This window comes from Erigeron canadensis, chromosome 3, assembly GCF_010389155.1.
Source record: "Erigeron canadensis isolate Cc75 chromosome 3, C_canadensis_v1, whole genome shotgun sequence".
In the NCBI taxonomy this organism is placed as follows: domain Eukaryota; kingdom Viridiplantae; phylum Streptophyta; class Magnoliopsida; order Asterales; family Asteraceae; genus Erigeron; species Erigeron canadensis.
Genome location: NC_057763.1, coordinates 35,353,516 through 35,376,698, shown reverse-complemented (window position 1 = coordinate 35,376,698; position 23,183 = coordinate 35,353,516). Strand labels below are relative to the sequence as shown.

At 34.6% G+C, this 23,183-nt stretch overlaps 4 protein-coding genes across 7 annotated transcripts; 3 read left to right on the top strand and 1 right to left on the bottom strand.

Moving 5' to 3' along the window:
- Positions 1-1,425: 1,425 nt before the first annotated feature.
- On the top strand, positions 1,426-7,010 carry LOC122594031 (DEAD-box ATP-dependent RNA helicase 51-like). 2 transcript variants are annotated; one of them, XM_043766509.1, is made up of 13 exons: positions 1,426-1,588; positions 1,821-2,353; positions 2,451-2,636; positions 2,748-2,933; positions 3,087-3,170; positions 3,431-3,472; positions 4,113-4,184; positions 4,284-4,583; positions 4,939-4,977; positions 5,068-5,172; positions 5,312-5,380; positions 5,683-5,808; positions 6,597-7,010. In XM_043766509.1, the coding sequence occupies exons 2-13, from the start codon at positions 1,856-1,858 to the stop codon at positions 6,768-6,770; spliced, it is 1,881 nt and encodes a 626-aa protein (XP_043622444.1). In that variant the 5' UTR covers positions 1,426-1,588; positions 1,821-1,855; the 3' UTR covers positions 6,771-7,010. The 2 variants fall into 2 exon arrangements, with proteins under 2 accessions (XP_043622444.1, XP_043622443.1); XM_043766508.1 differs by having other exon boundaries at positions 1,816-2,353.
- Positions 7,011-10,279: 3,269 nt separating this feature from the next.
- Positions 10,280-13,290, top strand: LOC122593124 (putative pentatricopeptide repeat-containing protein At5g65820). The gene is made up of 4 exons (XM_043765482.1): positions 10,280-10,555; positions 10,955-11,019; positions 11,117-11,170; positions 11,295-13,290. The coding sequence occupies exons 1-4, from the start codon at positions 10,471-10,473 to the stop codon at positions 13,113-13,115; spliced, it is 2,025 nt and encodes a 674-aa protein (XP_043621417.1). The 5' UTR covers positions 10,280-10,470; the 3' UTR covers positions 13,116-13,290.
- A 916-nt stretch (positions 13,291-14,206) lies between these two features.
- Positions 14,207-18,557, top strand: LOC122592511. Of its 3 annotated transcripts, none has more exons than XM_043764758.1 (10): positions 14,207-14,332; positions 15,083-15,175; positions 15,260-15,356; positions 15,445-15,638; positions 15,723-15,821; positions 15,925-17,051; positions 17,219-17,443; positions 17,588-17,663; positions 17,909-18,093; positions 18,224-18,557. In XM_043764758.1, the coding sequence occupies exons 2-9, from the start codon at positions 15,110-15,112 to the stop codon at positions 18,059-18,061; spliced, it is 2,037 nt and encodes a 678-aa protein (XP_043620693.1). In that variant the 5' UTR covers positions 14,207-14,332; positions 15,083-15,109; the 3' UTR covers positions 18,062-18,093; positions 18,224-18,557. The 3 variants fall into 3 exon arrangements, with proteins under 3 accessions (XP_043620693.1, XP_043620695.1, XP_043620694.1); XM_043764760.1 differs by having other exon boundaries at positions 15,252-15,356; XM_043764759.1 differs by having other exon boundaries at positions 15,083-15,356.
- A 216-nt stretch (positions 18,558-18,773) lies between these two features.
- On the bottom strand, positions 18,774-22,388 carry LOC122592416 (adenylosuccinate synthetase 2, chloroplastic-like). The gene is made up of 4 exons (XM_043764634.1): positions 22,007-22,388; positions 19,751-20,443; positions 19,366-19,677; positions 18,774-19,232 (listed from the first exon to the last, which is right to left on the bottom strand). Exons 1-4 carry the CDS (start codon positions 22,316-22,318, stop codon positions 19,062-19,064), a joined length of 1,488 nt encoding a protein of 495 aa, XP_043620569.1. The 5' UTR covers positions 22,319-22,388; the 3' UTR covers positions 18,774-19,061.
- Between the last annotated feature and the right edge of the window lie 795 nt (positions 22,389-23,183).

Genomic DNA, 23,183 nt, shown 5'->3' with positions numbered 1-23,183 from the left:
GTAGCTTCTCAAAAAAAATTATAACATAATTTTAAAAATAAAATTGAATATAAGGTAGGCTTACACTATAAACCCGCCCTTGGCTTTCATGTTAACAAATTTTCATTAGCTTTTACTTGGGTGAATGTCTTGATAAAAGATTCATCAAGGTGCATTTCTTTAAAAGTTATTTTGTAAAATATGATTTTTTAATAATAAAACCAAGGTTAAGGCAAGGAGTACTCGGAGTAATCGACTGATTTAGGTCGACTCAACACCCTGCCTTGTAGCGAGTAATCTTTGAGTACTCGACTCAACTCATGGAGTTTTACAACAGGGAATAAAAGACATGAACATTGCTTTACCAATTAAGTCATTATTATTTAATAAAGATTTCATGTATTTTCTATTTTTAAAAGTGTTAAAAAAGTTCAACATTTTTTTTAATACTCTTTTAAAAATTTTCACCTACATTAATTTTAAGATTAACCGTTTTTACATCAATATGAATACATAATTGCTGTCACCGCCATCGCTAGTCGCTACTATCACATTGCCGGCTCCACTAACATCATCGCCGAATTATACAAATACCTCTCTAGCTTATCTAAATAGTCACTTTATTTAAATATCACTTATTTAATAGATAAATAAATAAATAAAACAAAAAGCCCTAATACTAGTAAAATTGCATAGGTTAAAACGAGAGGGGTACCCGTGCAATGCAGCGGCGGTCATGACGATGGATGGTGGTGGCGGCGATGGTAACGGTAATGGTTTGGTTGTTAATATGAAAATAATTGATGTAAAAAGGGGCTGTGTAGTTATTTTTAGGGTTAAAAGATGTATCTCGTAAATAATCTCATTAAGATTATTATAATTAATTAAATATATTAGGTTAAAATATTTAAATTAGTAAAAAAAAAAAGAAATAGTTTGGAGTTGGAAAAAATTTTAGGGATATTTTTGGCAGATGTGGTGTGTAGGTTAAGAATGTATTGAAAGTTAGGGGTATTTTAGATATTTTAAAGGTAGAAACTTAAAAATGAGAGAGGGGTAGTTTGTTTTATAAAGAGTTATAGATATAGATATAGATATTTGAAAAAAAGTTTCTCTATTAGTATAAAGTATTTTAGCATAAAATTTAAAGATTAAGATTTTAATATAAAAAACACAAACTTTTTTTTAATAGAAAAAGTAAAGTAATGGTAGAGAATCTGCTTCTAGTATCTACCAAAGTTGGAAAATGACATTTTTGCTGGGCATGAAAATCAAATCCTTGATCTCTGTTTTTAGAGACAAGAGTTCCAACAACTTATCCAACCTAGTTGTTTTTTTTTTTTTTAATAAATAAATGAATTTGTATTTAACATTTTCTAAAAAAAAAAAATAGCTAAGATATTTAACACCTCTGGTCGGATGACAAAAACCTAAACATCATCTAAAACCCTAAACTTGTAAACGCAAACACTCGAAAGAAAAAGAGGTGTTACTCTCCGGCCTCTCCCCTTCCTTCACTCAGCCGCCTGTTTTACAAATCCTATTTTCACTCGCTTATCAATTCATTTGATTTCTTCATCCTTCCTTCCTTACTTGTTCAAAATAGCAGGTATTCATATCTCTTTAATTAAGCTAAATAACACTATCTATCACTCCCCCTATATATATATATACTATACATATTTTATTTTTAATTTCATTTGAAGCTGTTTCGTTATCCTTGTTACTCGGCTATATATGTGTGTATGTTTGTGTTTTTTCCTATAACAACAACAACAACAACAACAACAACAACAACAACAATAATACTCTTTGTATTGTTTGTTTATTGAATAGGATAGATATAGTTAAGCAGAGACAGTGGTGGTTGCCAGCTATGGAAAATCTAGCTAATACCAATAATATTCATAATAATGCTGATTCTAATTCAAAGAAGAAAAAACGAAAGAGGAACAAGAACAAAAAATTTGAATCTGTAGGAGTAGACCAACACCCCGTTAGTGATGACGTCACACACCTCCCTGAAATTCAAGAGGCCTTGGAGGTGAAAGACAAGTCCAAAAAGAAGAAACTTAAAAAGATGGTTCAAAAAGAAGATGCGCAGAATGACGAAGCGGTAGAGGAAGAAGGCGATAGGGACGAGGAGGAGAAGCAGACAAAGAAGAGGCTCAAGAAGAGTAAAAAGATGATTGAAAAGCAGGACGAAGACGACGATGATGAAATGCAGGATGAGGATGCAGCAGAGGAGGTAAAAAAGGTGAAAAAGAAGGGCGTTGATACTGGGATTATGAGTAGTGATGCTTTTACTGATTTGCCCTTATCCGAACCAACCAAGAAAGCTATTCTCGATTTGGGTTTTCCATTTATGACTCAGGTTTACTTACTTGCATCAAAAATTTCGTTACTTTTTTGTTAATTGTTTTGTTTCAAGGGTTATGAATGAGCTTAATTGTATGTTATGATTACAACAGATTCAAGCCAGAGGAATTCCTCCTCTTTTGGAAGGAAAGGATGTTCTTGGTGCTGCAAGAACTGGTTCTGGTAAAACTCTAGCCTTTCTTGTTCCTGCAATCGAGCTGTTATATCATGCTCACTTTGCTCCACGAAATGGGACTGGTGTCGTTGTCATTTGCCCAACACGAGAGCTTGCAATACAGGTACATACTACATATATATGTGATTTTCTGTTATTTCTATTCCCCAGATTACGTTGGTTTGGAACATAGAGTTTAGTTTTGATGGCTTTTTCTTGTATTTTGATTCTACAGACTCATGCGGTTGCAAAGGACCTTCTCAAGTATCATTCGCAGACTCTTGGTCTGGTTATTGGTGGTGCAGCACGAAGAGGTGAGGCAGAGCGTATTGTGAAGGGAGTTAATTTGTTGGTAGCTACTCCTGGCCGACTTCTTGATCATCTACAAAACACGAAAGGGTTTATTTATAAGAACCTGAAGGTATAGTAGACTAGTAGTTCACTTTAGATATCTATGCTGTCCAGAATTACCTAACGAATAATTAAATATGTGATATTACAACTTAATTTGGTCTTGATGAAACACAATATTTTTAAGGAAGTTTTTGCAAATTCTAACTTTTGGTTTTTGCAGTGTTTCGTCATTGATGAAGCTGATAGAATATTGGAAGCCAACTTTGAAGAAGAAATGAAGCAGATTATTAGAATCTTACCGAAGGTATGTTTTTTTTGTGGTTCAGTAGCACCATTTGTGTTTAAATAGAAGAAGATTGCAATTTCTAGACATTGATGTAATTAGATCCCCGTCACACTTAATGGTTTCGCCTACTTGGCTACTTATGAGATTTTAGAGTATCTATGGGGTGGGTCTTGAATAATATCTGTTCGTAGCAGCCCAATACATTGCAATTATGATATTTCACTTACTGCAGTATAATGAACTAAACTGTGTTACTTTTGTTATTTTATTATTTGCAGACAAGGCAAACTGCTCTTTTTTCTGCCACTCAGACCAAGAAGGTACTATTCTCAAGTCAAACATTTTCAGTCTTGGTTTAACTTCAATTTTTCATATGTACAAGCTCAAATCTCTAATTTGTCTCATCATTGTTTAATTTTAGAAGTGTAATGTTTTTCGCAAACATATTATATTATTCAGAATTGTGGTCGTTTAATTTCTCCCTCTTTACCGATGAAAGTAATGCAACCTTCAACAATGTTTTATATTATTCAGAATTGTGGTCGTTTTATTTTATCCTCTTTATCGATGAAAGTAATGCAAGCTTCAACAATGTTTGGCATACAAATGTATAATGATATTAGAGGAATGGTTATCTAATTATGAAATGAATAAATATATTATTGTGAAAAACTTCAATAAGGAAAAAAGAAAACCAAGTTAAACCTTTTTGTGATTATTTAATTTAATTCTCTTACTCAAGTATGTTATCAAACCTTCAAACTTCCTTTATATGGAGAAAGATTGTAACTTCATTAAGGGTAACATACTCTTGGATTACCCCTTCAGGAGCTAAACGACTTAGCATTCTGTAATCTGAAAAAAGGTTAAAAATAATAATACTGAAAACTGAACAACTATAATATTATATATCGGATACTGGTTTTTATTCAATATGTTATTTGATTGTTCTTTCTCCAGGTTGAGGACCTTGCACGCTTATCGTTTCAGAATACTCCAGTTTATATTGATGTAGATGATGGGAGGTCCAGGGTAAAGAAACTATGCTTTTTGCTACACCAAAATTAATGTCTATATTTTTATTGTCTTCTTATGAGTTATTGCTTATTATATGATTTATGGATGTTCTAGGTGACTAATGAAGGTTTGCAACAAGGATATTGTGTGGTGCCGAGTGCAAAGAGACTTCTACTTCTTTACTCTTTCTTGAAAAGAAATTTGTCCAAGAAAGTGATGGTTTTCTTTTCATCGTGCAATTCAGTGAAGTTTCATTCGGAGCTTCTTCAGTTTATCAAAATTGAATGCTTTGATATTCACGGGAAGCAAAAGCAACAGAAGCGAACTTCGACATTCTTTGATTTCTGCAAAGCAGAGAAAGGAATATTGTTATGTACTGATGTTGCTGCTCGTGGTCTTGATATCCCTTCTGTGGTATGTGGATCCTTCTTGTAGTTTACAAATTGGGCAGGTCTGGGTGGTTGTGTAATGGGTTGAAATTGGTAATTTTCGGTATTGTCATGCTGATCTGAAGTACTGGTTTGTCCAAGTTCTAAATCTTCCAATGGATAATATAGTTTTAAGTTTTCACAAAGTTCATGTTATGATGGCTTTCTGTAGCAGGGAATAGTTCAAGAAATTAAGTCCGGATGTCTGATATGTTATTATTTCGATTACATTATGGTCCCATCTTTGTTTCTTCTTGTTTTGTTTGTATCACTGGACACATCTGCAGATAATAATCAAGTTTCAATGTACATAACGTTATCTATTTTCTATTTGCTTTTAGGACTGGATTGTGCAGTATGATCCTCCAGATGAGCCTAAGGTCTCCAGCTTTACCTTTTTATATATATTATTGTAATATATATTATTGTTAGTTTACATGTTCATCTGATCACCTGCTATCTAATTTCAGGAATATATTCATCGGGTTGGTCGAACAGCACGTGGAGAAGGTGCAAAAGGGAATGCATTGCTTTTCCTTATTCCCGAAGAGTTGCAGTTTCTTAAATTCCTCAAGGTGCGTGGAGAAATAGTATTCAAAAAAATCTATGTGAAACTTGTTTAATGCTAATTTGTTGTAATATTATCAACAGTTTTAGCACAATACTGAGGTTATCACTAAATTGACTTGTAATCTGGTAACCTGTGTATGACAGGCTGCAAAGGTTCCAGTAAAGGAGTATGAGTATGATGAGAAGAAGATTTCTAATGTGCAGTCTCATCTGGTACGTATTTTCGTGGGTATAATAGTTAATTCGTTGTACTGACCTGGCTGTTTCGACCTGAAACCCTCTTTGCCTTAGAGTTGTACAAGTAGGGTACAAGGTTCTGATTAACTTAAAAATGAAATGGTTCAGGTTCTTTTAAGTTTTTACGCCCTTTAATCCGTTATCTTTATAATTTATATTTTTTGAATTTATCTGCTTGATTGGTAAGTTATTAAGTGTAGTCCAAGTCTATCTATATGTAACTGGGCTCCACTTTAGCTAATGTCTTTCTTGATGATATGGTTGTGCTGTTGATGCAGGAAAAGTTGGTTGCTAGCAATTATTACTTGAACAAATCGGCTAAAGATGCATATAGATCATACTTGTTAGCATATAATTCACATTCCATGAAGGAAATCTTTAATGTTCATCGCCTCGATATGCAGGTAACGTATGCTTCTCCGACTATTTTCGACTCTAACTCCTCTATATATTATCTAATCTATTTCATCTAGTGTGCCCAGTTTTCTTTTCCTCTCTTCTGCTATAAGTAAATTGACCAAGCAAGTCACCAGGACTTTTGTGTCATTAAGGATTAGCTCTTAGCTATGAGTTTTGATGGCCTGCTGTCTAGTACTCTTGTTTACGAAATATACATGGGTTACATACTCATGTGGAGGGGGTTACTGCATGGGTGGAAGAGTTTGTTTCAAAGATGCTAGATATTACTGGTGGCAAAGGGTGTGGATCATATGGGTTGGAAAAAGCAGGTCTAAACAAGAGTTTTTTGGTATAAATTGGGCTAGGTATTCCCAAAACACATTTTCTTTTCTTTTTTTTAGGTAAACCTCTTCATTTTTTAAAATTTATAATTGGTTAGTGTTAGTCTTTCATACACTCATATGTCATAACAAGTTTTAGCTCTACATATGATCTTGTATATTATAATCTGTATTGGAGGGTTTTATTGATTAAAATTACACCTTGGTTGACATTTGGCCTTTCCCGCCTATTTGACTAGTGTCCTTTTCACATAAACATATTGACTATACACGTTAGAATTGAAACACAACCAATATGATCTCTTTATAAAAAGTTGTTAAAATTTACGACCCGTACTAGATTCATGATCACTATGACAGATTACATAATACTGGCAAAATATTGCGTGTATTTCTGCAAATTATATTAACAGACCCACAAATTTGTTTAACATTTTTGCTGTTGATAACAGGCGGTTGCAGCATCATTCTGTTTTTCAAACCCTCCAAAGGTAAACCTGAACATAGATAGCAATGCATCAAAGTTCAGACAAAAAACACGAAGCCGGAATGGATTTAGTGAAAGTAATCCTTATGGCAGGAACCGTGGTGGAGATGATGGCAAAACCCAAATCGTAAGATATTAGCCAGATGTGGCCATGCCAAATTTTGAAAGCTAATTTTGTTATTATACTTTAAGTTATGCTCTTTTTATCGCATTTGAGTTTTTATTGCATTGACTTTGGAAGTAGGTTTTAGCTTCTTTATTATGAAGCTGTAGTGTATTTCTGTTGAGAGCACTTTTAGCATTATATGTTCTTGTTATTGAGTGTATGTCCTTTTTTAGCACTGATTACCAGGAATTGATGACCATATGGCCTTTAGTACTCGGTATACAGAGGTGATGTTGGTATCACACAATTTGATAATTTTACCAATATGTTGAAAACTTGTACAACATGCTATAAGATTTACAGTGTAATAACTTTACTAAATTATGTAGTACCAATAAATGGCTACAGACTCTAGACTCCAAGAATAACTTTTTTGGAACTTTGGCGGATCACAACTTAAATGAAAGTTTTAACTCTTTAAGTTTGCACTATTTTGGTGCAAATTTTAGAGTTATCTGGGATGCCAAATGCTCTAATAAAGAGTCAAGTTATTACGCGTTAACAAAGTCAAGTTATTACGAGTTAACAGAAAGTTTAGTTGGAACAAAATTGTTGTATAGATGCTATGTTTTGGTGTATAAAATGTTTAATTTTTGGTGCAAAAGTTAATTGCAATGCATTTTTTATTTTTTCTATAAGAGAAAGCTCTTCTAGTCTTTTTACACAGAAGTGGTGTATGGTTTGGTGTAAACGTTCGACATGTTTTGGTAAGCTTAACTACGACTCTACAAGCTTTGTCGATTTCATACACCTTAAGCATTGCATCCGCAACAAACCATATACAGAGACATCTCGATCAGTTTAGTCTTATAAACGGTAACACTAGCAGTTTAGTTCTCGCATGTATTTAGTGGATATTATAATATAATCTAAACTTAATAGAGTACTTAAGCATAAATCAATGATATTAAACTTTAAACGTTACTTGTAAGGATGAGTATGAGACTGATACCGTTCTGTACCGATCATGAAAATGAATAAAACATGTTACCGAACTGGTCCCGGCATGGACCGGGATATCGGTACCAAATCTCGACTACTCATGAAAGTCAGCAAGATGTGCTGCATAAATTTTTGGAGATATGTTATCATAAATTTTTAAATAGACTGGATATATGTTATCAACATTCACTATCAACATTCGTATTCAATCGACTGTTATCATTCAAGAAATATATTTACTATCTTTACAACCCCTTTCCCTCCTACGAAAAGTACTAACCGGTTATGAGATTTGTTAAAAGGGAAAAACCAATATGTTCTAGTAGTAGGGAAAAAACATGTTTCCTCCTCACAAACTACTCTCATGAAAATCACATGTATAAATACAAAATCTCCCCCCTCCCCCTACCTACAAAATCATGGCATTTCTAGCAGTATATTTGTTACCCCCTTTGTTAAATTGTATCAATTGAGAAAAAATTGGAATGCAACTGGCAGGCGGGTTGCTTCATCTGTCGTCGCCGGTAAAAAGTTATACATAATTTTTTATCGACTACATTTCAAAGTTTTTTAATTTGACATTTGGGACTGTTTGGCAAGAGATTTTTAGGGGCTTTTAAGGGCTTAAAAGCCCTTAACTTTTAAAAATAAGCTCATTTGAAAATTATAGCCCTGTTTGGTAATACATAAGAAATCAAAAGCCCCAGCCCCGAAAAACTCCTAAAAGCCCCAAAAGGTCTTTAAAATAAAACCTCGTAGGAAGATAGTTGGAAAAAAAGCCCCAGCCCCTAGCCCCAACGTCAAGCTCCAGCCCCAAGCCCTTAACTACAGCCTCAGCTTCAAGCTTTTGTGCCAAACATACCCAATATTATTAGTGAATTGTTCATTTAAAAACTTAAATTTGTGTGAAAATAAGAAAACTAGTCAAACAAATTTTGTTTTGAAACTTAACACAACCTGTTTATAACCGTCTACCACCACCACCATCACCATCTTCGGGCGAAGCCATGGCGGAGTCATGGCAGTAAGGGTAACGCTCGTATCGTATGTAACCACCACACTATTTCTTGGATCGCCGCTCTATTATTTTTAGTCACAAACACTCATATTTAATAAACCGATTTATTTAATTCAAAACTATTTATCTCATCCAATTATTGATATTTCTAATATTAATAAAAATTTCGCATCTCATCTTATGATTTTAACCGTATTAACAAAACATGTCATATACTTAATTATTATTATATAAAAATAAAACAAGTTGTGTTGTCGGTGCTATGATAATCCTTTTATGCTATGATGATACGAAGTGAAGGTTAACTGAAGTAAGTTTATTATAAAGAAAATGATATAAAATTCAATGCTTGATAATCTTTTTAGCTATTAGGTATTACCTCGGTGGTTGGGCATCCGGATTTTTGTCCAAAAGGTCACAGGTTCGATACTCTCGGTCTGCGATTGTCTGTCAGGATTTTGTCCTGGCTTTCGTGAAGTTTTTACCGGGTTGGGTCGGGCAGGGGGAGGGGATCGGGTAGGTCCACGGTATCCAGTCCGGATACCCATGATCCGGCCCTTGCTGTTCTAAAAAAATTTTTTTTTTTTAAAAACGAAATATGAAGAGAATTAATTGATTTTATCTATCATACAATCAAGTTATTAGTTTTTATTATTATTATTTTTTATATAATTAAACTTAAATAGTATACAGTATATCATTTCCTCTAAAAAAAAGCTTTTCTTTAAAGGGAAAATTTCATATATGCCACTCTTAAGTCATAAAATATCATATTTGCCTAATTAAATTTTGAAATATTATAAATGCCATTTTTAATACCCTCAAATATCAAATATGTCATTATTAAGTAAAATATATAATATGTGCCCAAATATATTATTTTATATTATATATGGGGTCATTATGATATATGTAAATAACATTGAAATATATTAAATATTTCAAATTTACATTAAAAATAAAATTGCACTTATTCTCTCTTTCTTTAATTCATGAGTTTTCTTGCATCAAATGTCGTGGAGCTAATTACTTGTGTAAAAATAAAAGCATCAAATAATTTAGTCACTTACAAACCAAGATCGCAACACTTAACTATATACTATAAATTGAATAAGATAACGGATTTAAGAATATCAATAAAATTAATCATGTCGGTAACATTGAATTAAATTTACACGGTTAGAGGACAAATCATGGATTGAATTATAAAAGCAAAGAGAAAAAAAATGTGTGTAACTGTGATTTTTAAGTATTTTATTAATAATTTAAAAAAAATTTATGTTTTAATTTTGACTAAATTAGTTTAATCGAGCATATTGGATAAATGACATATTTAAAGTATTTCAATATTAACAGCAAAATTTATAATATTTAAAAATATTTTAAAGATATTTATTAATTTTTTTACTTCACAATAACATATTTGATATATTGATAAATTAGGAATAACATATATGACATTTTATTATTCAATAATGAAATATTTGATATTAGGGGTGATAAAAACCTATATATTGAACTGGCCCAGTGGTTTCACATCCCTGACTAACTGGCTTGCCGTTGGCTATCTCTATCGACTAAGCCGGCGTGACTCTCCGGCAAAAGTAATCAATTGTTAGCTGTTGTATCATGTTTTGAAGCTCTTATATTCTATTCTGTTGCTAAAGTAACCCTAATAATTATTTCATAAATTAAAAAAAAAAAAAGTAAAAAATGAGGAGGGGAATATTATTTACAAATTCAGCTAAAAAACCCATCTCTCATTTTCAGTGGAATCCTTGTTTCTCCTCATCATCAGGTTTCATTCTTTCCTTCCTTTTTTTTTTTTTATATATATTTATAATTTATTATTCTTGTTGTCATTTCATTGTGCTTTATATATTTATTTTATTAGTTAATAATAATAATAATCTCATTTAGCCTTTTAGAATTAGGTGTTTAATAATTATGATAATGGGTAATTTAGTTTGGATTATCAAAAGGGTTTCTGCATTGATTTAGCTCCATTTTGTAATATTCTTCTGAATATTGCTAGCTACAAGGGATTAGAAATCATGTGCTTTATCTTATAATTGTACTAATTAACTTGCTATTAATGAAAAGTTGGATTATACTGGTTCTTATATTATTCGCTTTCTTTCTTATATTGGAACCATATGAAAAGATTCGATGTCTTTGTTTTTTTCGGATGATGTAGATGCGTTCTTTGGAGCAGGGTCCGTGAACAATGTTAAACGCCATTTAATTGCTGAAGATTCAAAAGTAAGTGTACATTACCGTATTAAGTTCTGCTAGAATTTGTGTTTGTTTGTCTCTGATGGAATACGGAAACTCTAGGATGATTGTGTATTTGTAACAGGAAGATTTATCAGTGAATGGGATTCCGACTCCACACAGACGGAGAAACTTAAAGGTAAGTCGTTTACATTTTCTATTCAAACAACCGAGTTATTTTGGACATTTAACTATTTAAGTAAAGATTTCTATTACTATATCTTTACAGTTCCTGTACCATAATGATGAGAATTATTGGTCAGGGCTCATTCGCCTCGACATCAAAAACACGTCTTTCTTCAGAGGAGGATAGCCGATGGCAAGGGCTCATTCGCCTTGACAGCAAGTCTGGAGGGACTTCCAATGAACCCCATGATGAGTTTTCAAGTGATGTTGAGAAGATTTATAGGATCTTAAGGAAATTTCACTCGCGGGTTCCAAAATTGGAACTTGCTTTACAGGGATCCGGTGTTACAGTTCGCTCAGGATTAACCGAACGTGTATTGAACCGCTGTGGCGATGCAGGAAACTTGGGATACAGGTTCTTTGCTTGGGCATCAAAACAGCCTGGTTATAGTCACAACCATGATGTATATAAATCGATGATTAAAAGTTTAGGGAAAATGAGGCAGTTTGGTGCAGTTTGGGCTCTGATCGATGAAATGAGAAGAGAAAACCCACAACTTATTACACCCCAGGTGTTTGTTGTTTTGATTAGGAGGTTTGCCTCTGCTAGAATGGTTAAAAAAGCAGTTGAAGTTCTGGACGAAATGCCTAAGTACGGGTGTGAGCCTGATGAATATGTGTTTGGGTGTTTATTAGATGCATTGTGTAAAAATGGTAGCATCAAAGAAGCCGCTTTACTTTTTGAGGATATGAGAGTGCGGTTTCCACCAACAATAAAACATTTCACTTCACTGTTATATGGTTGGTGTAAAGAAGGTAAGCTTATGGAGGCCAAGTTCGTGTTGGTGCAGATGAGAGAGGCTGGATTTGAACCTGACATTGTTGTTTACAACAATTTGCTTAATGGGTATGCCGTGGCAGGGAAGATGGTGGATGCTTTCGATCTTTTGCAAGAAATGCGGCGAAAAGGTTGTGTTCCAAATGCAACTTCTTTCACCATTTTGATACAAGCCCTTTGTGGTCAAGATAAAATGGAGAACGCAATGCAGGTTTTCTTGGACATGGAGAGACATAACTGTGAGGCAGATGTTGTTACATACACTACGTTAATAAGCGGCTTTTGTAAATGGGGAAAAACTGGAAAGGGGTATGAACTATTAGATCACATGATACAAAGAGGGCATAGTCCAAATCAGACGACTTATCTGCATATTATGAATGCTCACGAAAAGAAAGATGAATTGGACGAATGCTTAGAACTTCTGAATGAGATGCAAAAGATTGGCTGTTTTCCAGATCTTAGTATTTACAATACAGTTATTCGGTTAGCATTTAAGTTAGGCGAGGTTAAAGAAGGCGTTCGAGTCTGGAACCAGATCGAAGCAAATGGGCTAAGTCCGGGACTTGACAATTTTGTGAATATGATTCATGGCCTTATTGATCAAGAATCTTTAGTTGAAGCTTGTGAGTACTTTAAAGAGATGGTTGATAGAGGTCTTTTTTCTACCCCTCAGTATGGCCTTTTGAAAGATCTACTAAATTCCTTATTAAGAGGCGAAAAGCTCGAATTAAGCAAAGATGTATGGAGTTGTATAATTAATAAAGGGTGTGACCTTAATGTGTATGCTTGGACAATTTGGATTCATGCTCTTTTTTCTAAAGGGCATGTAAAGGAAGCTTGTTCTTACTGTTTGGATATGATGGATGCTGGTTTGATGCCACAGCCCGATACCTTTGCTAAGCTTATGAAAGGTTTGAGAAAACTATATAATAGACAGATTGCTGCTGAAATTACAGAAAAGGTGAGGTTGATGGCTGCCGAAAGGAATATAACTTTTAAAATGTATAAGAGGCGAGGAGAAAGGGACTTGAAAGAGAAAGTTAAGGCTAAAAACGATGGAAGGAAAAGAAGGAACCGTAGACGCCAATGGGGCCATTCTAAAGCTGGCAGTGTTTGATTTCATTTAGAGTAGTCGCAGGAAATTGCAATGTGAGTCTTTTATAGGTATAGATACACTTCGTAATGATGCATACGATTTTGACACAGTTGTAGAATTATAAGTAATTTTGTTGCAAATCTAGCGTGTAGTGTGTACATTGCTTTATTATCATGGTTACCAGTTTACCCCTGTACAAAGTATGCATAATGTTCGATGTCTTGTTTGCTTTGGATGCAGCAGATACGTCATATTCACCAACATCTGTAAGTTACAAAGATAGGTATTAAATCGTTGGCAGTTGGCACCTCTCAAAACCATGTCAAAAGTTCATGAAAGTGATGAAAAATGGCAGTTAAGATGTGATAAAGTTCATGAAAGTGATGAAAAATGGCAAGTAATATGTGATATCAGCATAGTGTATGGAGTAGATGCTGTATTTGTAATTTTTGACACTTTTGAACTTTTGATTTATTTTTTTAAAACTTTATTTTGAAAGTTTTAATACATTGATTCATGCTAAAAAACTACTCCATGTTATGTGTGTATGACTTTAGTCCCAAATAATAAAAATAATAAAAATTATATAAAAATATAAAAGAAAAATTATATAGTTCAAAATGCTATGGTTTAAAGTAAAAGGTTTAAAGTTAATAAAATGTAAGGTACTTTTTTCAAATGTTCATCTTTAGTCATGTTCTATAAGGTTATAAGTACTATTAATTAGTTTTATAAACATACTTTTTAAAATCATTTATTTGATCATTGTACTAAAATTTAAATTTTAATTAAATTTTACCAAAAAAAACATGTAAGTTTATACAACAAAATCTTAACATTATCAAAATTATAAGTACATTGAACATAAAAAAAAATAAAAATCATACGAGTAACTAACAAGGAACATTTTGAAAAAGTATATAACATTTATATGATCTTAAGGCAAATAAGTAAAAAGTTAAAAGGGTAAAAAGTAACGGTTATAATAATAATAATACTCATAAAGAAAAAAAAAAACAAACAAACAAGGGAGTGAGTGGCTGTATATAATGAAAAGACAAGGGTTTAAATTTGCAATTCACTGTATCTTTTCTTCCTTCTGTTACAAGCCCCAGAATGCTGGTTTTTTAATTTTTATCAATTGGGAAAATGATGGATTCTACTCGGTAAATAAGAGATTATATATACGTGTTCTATCTCCTTACCAGTTTATGTTCTTTGATTCGATTTTAACTTAGGTAAGTAATAATTCAAAGCCTAATCTTCTTTTTTATTTTTATCTTGAATTCCATGTACTTTAGTGATTTGTGTGTGTAAATAAAGTTTACTGTATTTAAAGTATAAAGTTTGCTGCTTTATGTGTACAAGTACACTTCTTTAGTGTTTCTTGAAAAATTGCTAAATAGGACACTCAAGGTTCAAACTTTGGCTAGTTTAGAAAACAGAAATTGATAACCCTTGGCCAGTCTGACAGTGTCTCGTTGGGGGAGCTTTAACCGGTTTGACTTTAGGTGGTGGTGGACTTGGACCATGTGGATTGGTCGGCCAACGGCCGGACACTATGATTAGTTTTCATTGTGTTTGAGTCTGTAAATGTGCTGAGAGTGGATTGGGAGAAATTTTCTAAGCGTTTGACTTGAAGGCTAATCTTGAATTCAGTAAAATTAAAATAAATTTTAGTCCTTTTTCGTGCGGAAAGTAATGCATTTGTCTTTTTTTTTGTTGGAAAAATGCTATTCCAGATACTCCCGTTTGCTCAGTAGTAATCATTCACGTTAGTGCTGTTAATCTTGATCCAGAAGGTTTTACGGTGTACTTTGACCATTTGATTATTTGATAGTTAGTCAAAGACTGTATGTAACCACGTGTCAAATAAGATGTTGGGGATTCCTGGACTAGTGATAGTCTCGGAAGGAAAACAAGAAACTGTAATCGATATCGTCATGGTGAAGCTGATTTTTTTTCTTTTGGCTGTTGCTTGATGGCAGTCATCATGTTGTTTAGGCAATTTGGACATGCTGTGGAAAATTTACGAATATGACTGCAGTGATCGTTTTGCAAAAACAGCAAGTATATCTAAAGTTGAGGCTTTTTTCTTTTTGATATCTTATGCGTTTTTGTTATACTTTATGAAAATAGTCATTAAAACTCCGGCAGTTATTTAGATGGCGCCCAAGTGTTCTGCTACTACAGCCTCTGTATGGAATTGGGTAATTGAAGCCTTGGCAAGTGATGAACAAGTCGACACATCTACTTTATTGGGTATGCTTGAGAATTGAAATTTCTTTCATTTGTTACTGATAAATTTTCATCTGTATGACTATTGGTCTTACATTCTTTCCTTCTTCAGGTCTTATGAAAGCGGCTCCTGTCATTTCAGGTAATGCAGGAAATCATACAAGAGAATTGGTCTCCTTAAGAATCTTGGAGAGCTTGTTTGATGGTAATGAAGCTGTAGTTGATGCCGCTTCTGCTAAAAACACAAAAGTTAGTTTTGATACATCAGAACGCTGTGAAGATGTCCTTTTTCGGATATTACATGAGGTGATGTTATATTAAAAAGTTTTTTGGCTGTGCTGAAAACCTGATTGTTACGTATCTACTTATGTTTGTTTGTAAATGTTGCAGAAACCAAAAAGTATGGCTAAATTGGATAAAGAAAAATGGGATGTTCGTCCATTCCTCATGCATAAAAGATCTTCCTTGCCTAAATGTGTATTGAAAAAGGTGAGGAATTTCTTTTTATTTGCTATCTATATCTCAAATGGTTGAAGAAATAAGACTTGAAATTGAAAATGTCTTATGTTAGATATATTGTTTGATAAAACAGTTAAAGGATGTGATTCATGAAAATAGTCATCCACTTCTTGCATCATTGAAAGAAAAGAGTAAACTAGTAATGGCACATATATGTAAAGATACAGGTCCAGTGATTGATAATATCCAAGATGCACTTGATAACAACAATTTAGATTTGAACCCTGGAAAAGATAAAAACGAATTTAAAGAAGTTGTGTGGCAAGAGACTGATCAATTGGGGAATTCCACTGGAGGAACTACTGAGCAGACTGGAAGAGAAGAACGGCAAAGAGTTTTAGAACGCTCTAAAGAAGAAGCCAGTGGTATCAAATTGGTGGAAAATGATGCACATACCAACAGTCAACCTGATCGACAAATGCTTCATCATAATGGTGAAAATTTTCTCCCAGACACTTATAGAGAATATGACGGCCGACATGAGAAAATTACCAATAGCGAGACATTTGATGATGTGAGAACTGATATTGCTGCTCAGAAAGCTGCTTTTTTTAATTCTCAGTTCACACTCAGTCAGCTTAGTCAGGATTCATTCTCTATGACTGAGTTTTTAGAGATGGATCTTTGTATGAAGTGTAATGAAGGTGGTCAGTTATTAGTTTGCAGCTCTGAATCATGCCAATTACGAGTTCACGAAAGTTGTCTGGGCTCTGCCTTCTCCCTTGATGACAATCATAAGTTTTTTTGCCCGTTTTGTGCATATAGTCGTGCAATATCTGAATATCTGGAAGCTAAGCAGAAGGCTTCTTTGGCCAGAAAAGGTCTACAAGCTTTTTCTAGTTTCACAGTCAAACGTATACCAAAAAAGTCCTCCAAGAAACAATGTGAATCAGAGAAAAATGTAACCGAAGCTTTTCCTGAAATGGTTGAAAGAAATGGTGAAGTAAACACTGCAAGTAGAGCTAACAACTGCAACCGTAAATCAAATGAAGACAATTCTGCCCCACCTGGTACATCGATACAAGTTGCTAATGATGATATGCATATAGAAACCGGATGCTTGGATCAGCAAGCTACTGAATTGACTCAGAATCCAATACCCCAAGCAAGTAGCCCGAAACAGAAAGGTAAGGTAAGAGATACTCCACGGTCAAACGAGTCTACTTGCTCAACAAGACTCAGCAAGAGAAAAGCACAATAGTAAGTTCTCTTTACAAAATGTTACTATATGTCAGTGTATAATATGTTATTTGTTTTGGGCACTTGGTTTTTTCCCACCCTATCAAAACACATCATTGATTCTAATGTTAATTCCTCTGTTGAGATTTGGTAATGACCGCTGATAAACATATGACCTAAATTTGTAGCAATTGTGAGTCAAATGAAGAAGGTTCTGGTCTCCCTAATCCGCCGATACAAGATGTTAATGATGATATGCATATAGAAACTGGATGCTTGAATAAAAGTACTGAATTGCCTCCGAGTCCAATACCGGAAGCAAGTGGCTCAAAACAGAAGGTTGAGATAAGAAAAGTTCAAAGGTCAACTGAACCTATTTCCTCAGAAAGATCTTGCAGGAGGAAAGCAAAATAGTAAGTTCTCTTTATAAACTCTTTAGTAATTTTCATTATACTTTGCAAAATATATGATTTGTACTTACCACTTGGTGTAATGACTACTGGTGAAGCGCATGATTGATCTAATTGTTAATTACTCTGTTGGAATTAAATACGTAGCATTTGTCCTCCACCAATTCCGCGTTCAAGGCGAAATATAATCCCATGGACAAAAGCAGAGGAAGAAATGTTGAAGGTACTTGAGTTTTCTGAATATGCTGATCTGCTTTTGATGTTCCTTAAAACTTCTTGTTTTTTTTTTTTTCTTTAGATGGACTACAGTACCCATTGGTAAGATTAGTAGAATAGTAGTGATGACACATGGTGGATGGATTGTATTATTCATTTTGCTATTACAAATTACACTTTTATTAGCAGGTGCTTAATTCAATGATTGGCTACTAAAAGTATAATTTATATCGACTGATTCAATTTTTTTAGGAAGGCGTTGGGAAATATTCTAGTGCTATGAACAACAGAATTCCGTGGAACGAGATTTTGGATTTTGGACGCAACGTCTTCCACAAAGGACGTACGAATATTGATCTAAAAGACAAATGGAGAAACATGTGCAACAGAAGCCATGATGCTTAATAACATGCTGTTACTTTTAGTTGACCGCCAAGGTATGTATATAAGCAAATTGTTGTTTCGGGTACTCCTTCTCAGTGTTCTTCTATACATATATGATTGATAATGCTTGTATCTGCCTAACGAGTTCAATTTATTTATTTTATTGCATTCTAAAATAAACAGACGCTCGCTCTTGAAGACGGACTTTTGTTTGAACCTACACATTTACTTCTGGGTATTGTCCATGATTTCATTTGGCAAACTGAACTGGAGACAACCCTTGATTTTGTGCAGTTTGTAATAGTATTGTTTGCAAATATCTTGATGCCTACAAGGCACATGCATAGTTTGGAGTAAATTTTATGCGTCTGCTGAAATATTTGACAAATTGTAAATTTTGATCAAAGAGTCTGTTGCTGTTTATAAACGTGTAAATATTTGATGTTCCTGTAGCTGGCACAGATACATGCTTTGATCTCTTTTTTTTTTATTTAATGAGAACTTTCTCTTTCGTAAATTTTGAATTTCTGTAGTCTTTATAACTTGATAGATAGAAGCAGTTACAATATTATAAACGAGGAACATTAAAAAGAAACGACTGGCAATAATTTGAGCTTCATCTCACCACCTAATGTGCCAGCAAAATAGTTTTGTATACCTACTCAATCAGTCGAGTACGGCAATAACTGGAATTCCACACACTACTGATTTTACTTGGTTAAACACAGCAATATGAAAAGAAACCTGTTCTGTGATTTCAAAAATGCAATCAACCATAAACCCTAATGTAGTATGGAACACAAACATGTCAGATTACGCAAACTCATAACACCTAAACTAAATTTCCTCACCGCATCTCATAATGCTACACAACACACCTAAATTAACACAAAATCCAAGCATCAACAATGCATGTCCGATAAACACCTTTTGTTTTCCTAATCAAAGGTTAGAAACATTAGACAGCGGTGAGATTATTAATCCAGATAATGAGATTGAAGAGATCATTTTAGCTTCAATTTCATTTGTATATAAGAGCATCACGTCCAGGTCCAACACCAATGTAATGTATTGGTACACCAACAAGTTCTTCTATTCTTTCCACATACTGTTGTGCAGCCTTTGGGAGATCTAAGTAGTTTCTTACAGATGAAATATCAGTCTGCCACCCAGGCAAAGTTTCATATTCGACCTATAATGAGGAAAGTCTCAATTAGCTTCAACATCAGAAAAGATATCCTGTTCTCCTTCCCAGTAATCACACATGCTATATCTGAATCTGAATAAACCGTTCAAGAATAACAAAAACAAAAATTGGAACTTACCTTTGACTGCTCAAGATCACTTAAATCAGCAGGGAATGAATTCATGGGAGTCCCATCAGCACTTTTGTAAGATACGCCTAGTTGAATCTCCGGAAGATCCGACAACACATCAAGTTTAGTAAGATTCAAAGCAGAAAAACCATTAATCAGACAAACATATTTGAGAGCAACCACGTCAAGCCAACCACAACGACGAGGGCGACCTGTGGTTGTACCAAACTCGTGCCCAGCAGCCCGCAGAAGATCCCCAGCATTACCAAATAGTTCTGTAGGGAATGGTCCAGATCCAACTCTAGTAGTATAGGCCTTCACCTGCATCATAAAAGCCATTAGAGACTAAATAACATCAGGACCAATCAAGAAATGCATAATAAATTTTACTTACCACTCCAATCATGTCACCAAGGACTCTTGGAGCAATGCCAAGACCAGTGCAGATTCCACCAGCTGATGGGCTCGAAGATGTAACAAATGGGTAAGTACCGAAATCAATATCAAGCATAGTTGCCTGACCACCTTCCACTAGAATCTTCTTCTTTTGTGATACACTTTCATTCAAGTAATGCACTGTATCACAAATGAACGGCTCCAACCTCTCTGCAAATCTTTTGTATGTTTCTACTTCTTGCTTAAGTACATCACGAGTGTACTTAAAACCCTTGAATCTTGAAGCAGCATCAGATAATAGTAGATCAAGTTTATCAGGGAAGGTATCCATATGCCTCAAGTCACATACTCTTATACCATTTCGGATAACCTTACTAGAGTAACAAGGACCTATTCCCCTCTTGGTAGTGCCAATAAACGACTTAGCCAACTCAGCTTCTCTTAGCCCGTCTATCTCTTGATGATAATCGAATAACAAGTGAGCCCGATCGGAAACTAAAATCCTTCCTTTACAGGGAACCCCATTAGATTCAAGACCGTCAATTTCTTTAAAAAGTCCAGGAAGATGTACCACAACTCCATTCCCAATAACACACATGGTGTCTTCGTTAAGAATCCCTGAAGGAACAAGATGGAGGGCAAACTTCTTTCCTTCAGAGTTATAAATAGTGTGTCCGGCATTAGCTCCACCCTGCATCACAATTGTCAAAAATGTTAAAGTTTCACTAATAAACTTACTCCCTCCGAAAATAATAGGTCATCTTACCTTTAGTTTGCCCCCAAAAGAAATGTTCCCTTCCAATTATTTCCTATCATATAAAGCATGCATATGGTCAACCTATTAGAAATTGCCCCTATAACCAACCATCCACACTCTGCCTCTTACTATATAAACAAACACCCGACACATAAAAGACACACACACCAAACCGCATCTCCTTTCTCACTTCATCTCTACAGAAAGTGGAAACCACAAGTCCACAACAATCACCCTTCCACTGCAACCATGCACGAACACAGCTGACCAGGACCTGAAATGCAGCACTGCAGCTCCCCTAGGCCACCGCTCCTAGCCTCCTACCACCACAAAATCCTAACCTAACCCACCCTTGGTTCTACCAGCAAAACCCTAAACCTAGCCCAACGTTGCTTCCACCACCAAAACCCTAACCCTAAACCGTCGCTGCCACAAACACCAAAACCCTGACCTTAAACTATCGCCATTGCATTTTACACCACTCTACTAGTTATATATCAACTTCCCTTCTAACCCACCAAAATAATTTTATTTAAAAAAAGGAAGAAGAAAGAATAAACTGTACATTCCCTAACCTGTGTGTCTTCAGGGAGTAAAAGTGACATCTAGCTACTAACTTAACAAATTACTTGTACATTGGGATGTATGTGGAAGTGACGAAAGTATCAATTTTTTTTCTAGCACAACCACCCATGTATTGATATTTGATACTCATCTATAGGCCGTACAAGTATGCACTTGTTCAACCCATTATACCAATTTAGACCGGGAGCGTGTTGAATGATGAAAATGGTCCTTAAATTTTCTCAAAAAACAACTTCACAAAAGATGCTTTGTCATTTTGTAAAACATTAAAGCTTTTTCTTCATTCAGTGTGTTCTTTGGTCGAAATAGGCATAACAGGAACAAAAGCAAAATTCTCAGATGGCCAATAAAAGAGTATCAATAAATGTGTGGTCTTTAATTAAGGGGGAAAAAGTCGAATACTTTGGTGACCTTCACCTACACCGTTCCTAACACATTTCTACAGATTCACAGTTTTTTGGTTATGGACACTTATTTCCGGGACCCATAAAGCAATAACACATAATCTGTACAAAACTGCCTATTGGTTTTACTTCACAAGGAGTAACAACTTTAAAATAAGCAAACTAGTACTTAATCAGACAAGCATTTTAAATTCAGCAAGTTAGTAACAGCTTATGATTTAAGCAGATTAGCACTTTAAATTAGCAATCTAGTCAAGTCACCCCCTAAATCCTAACAACAAATATTCAATATATATATAGAGGTTCACATCAATATAGTTGATACCAATAGATACAAAATCAGTATAAAGTTAAATACAAACACAAAATATTAGGAGTTGTATATACACTATACCAAAATGGGTAAAGTTTATTACAGTTACATGCACTAATTCCTAAAAAAAAAAAAAGAGAAAAAATTCATTTCATTATAATATAAAATAAAAATTAAAAAATAATTTAAAGGTACCTGACAACGAGCAACGACGTCAAAATGTTTAGCCAAAATGTCGACAAGCTTGCCTTTACCCTCATCACCCCACTGACAGCCCAAGACGCCGGATACTTGACCCAGAGATCCGATTCGACCGGGTACCTGACCCGTTTTCTCTTCGACGTTTAAAGTGGGTAAGGCTGAACAAGAAACTGAAGCATTTCTCCGGTGGGGATGAAGAAAGGAGCGGCGGAAAGTGGTGGGGTTGTAGGTCCGGGCGGTGGGGTTGAGGGAGCGGAGCGACGGCGTGATGGGGTTTGCGTCGAGCTTGATGGAAGCGGGGTTCATGGCTGTGAAAGTGAAAGATTCCTAAGGGAGGGAGGGTTTTGGTAGGTGGAGGTGGGGGTGGCGCAAGGTCTTAAACCACTGAGAAGACTATGTTTCGGCAATTCATTACTTAAAATAAAAAGAACGAATTGCATTTTTGGTCCCTGTGTTATCATACCTTTTGCAAGTTTGATACAAAAATTTGCAAAATGCTGAAACGTATCCCTGTGATATCACACCCGTTGCAATCTTGGTCCAAAATTAACTTTCCGTCTATTTTCTCCGTTTGTGAGGCCATGTGCCACACATGTGATGGGCAAAACTGACTTTTCATACAAAAAATGGACTATTTTTGCAAATCCATTTTTTTTTTTTGCAAATCATAATCTGTTTTGAAAAAAAAAAACTCAAAAATTTGGTGGATATATATCATGTGATAATTTATATTATAAACACTAATCATTCTATTCTAAACATCAAAATAAAATCCAAAGTTCACTGCAACCACCGCAAACCGATATACACCGCATCCGTAAACACAACTGTTTCGATATGAACCACCGCAACAAACGCCATTAGAACCATCACGACGATATCTGTTCAAACAGCACCGTCGCAACCACCGCCATTGGAACAAACCTGTGCAACAACCGGTATCGGAAGCGCCATAACCACCGCCATCGTTTCTTCAAGGTCGGGTTTGCTTCAATCAAAATCGGATCAAACTCGTAATCATTAAAACTAAATCGACAGTTAATCAAACCAGATCCAATAATTTAAGATGCAATTCGTCATATTCGTCTCTGTTGGTGTGTTTGTGTTGTCACTGTGTTGTTTGTTTGTAATATATGTATGTATATATATATATATACATATACATATTATT

What these genes read in the sequence shown, in the direction of transcription:
- LOC122594031 (XM_043766509.1), top strand. Translation starts at nt 1,856, where the DNA reads ATGGAAAATCTAGCTAATACCAATAATATTCATAATAATGCTGATTCT. An exon ending in CACGAGAGCTTGCAATACAG is followed by an intron (nt 2,637 to 2,747) that starts GTACATACTACA and finishes TTGATTCTACAG; the next exon opens with ACTCATGCGGTTGCAAAGGA. An exon ending in CTAATGTGCAGTCTCATCTG is followed by an intron (nt 5,381 to 5,682) that starts GTACGTATTTTC and finishes CTGTTGATGCAG; the next exon opens with GAAAAGTTGGTTGCTAGCAA.
- LOC122593124 (XM_043765482.1), top strand. Translation starts at nt 10,471, where the DNA reads ATGAGGAGGGGAATATTATTTACAAATTCAGCTAAAAAACCCATCTCT. An exon ending in TAATTGCTGAAGATTCAAAA is followed by an intron (nt 11,020 to 11,116) that starts GTAAGTGTACAT and finishes TATTTGTAACAG; the next exon opens with GAAGATTTATCAGTGAATGG. An exon ending in ACAGACGGAGAAACTTAAAG is followed by an intron (nt 11,171 to 11,294) that starts GTAAGTCGTTTA and finishes ATTATTGGTCAG; the next exon opens with GGCTCATTCGCCTCGACATC.
- LOC122592511 (XM_043764758.1), top strand. Translation starts at nt 15,110, where the DNA reads ATGCTGTGGAAAATTTACGAATATGACTGCAGTGATCGTTTTGCAAAA. An exon ending in CTAAATGTGTATTGAAAAAG is followed by an intron (nt 15,822 to 15,924) that starts GTGAGGAATTTC and finishes TTGATAAAACAG; the next exon opens with TTAAAGGATGTGATTCATGA. An exon ending in TGCAGGAGGAAAGCAAAATA is followed by an intron (nt 17,444 to 17,587) that starts GTAAGTTCTCTT and finishes TTAAATACGTAG; the next exon opens with CATTTGTCCTCCACCAATTC.
- LOC122592416 (XM_043764634.1), bottom strand. Translation starts at nt 22,318, where the DNA reads ATGAACCCCGCTTCCATCAAGCTCGACGCAAACCCCATCACGCCGTCG. An exon ending in TTGGTGACATGATTGGAGTG is followed by an intron (nt 19,678 to 19,750) that starts GTAAGTAAAATT and finishes TTTATGATGCAG; the next exon opens with GTGAAGGCCTATACTACTAG. An exon ending in GTGATCTTGAGCAGTCAAAG is followed by an intron (nt 19,233 to 19,365) that starts GTAAGTTCCAAT and finishes TCCTCATTATAG; the next exon opens with GTCGAATATGAAACTTTGCC.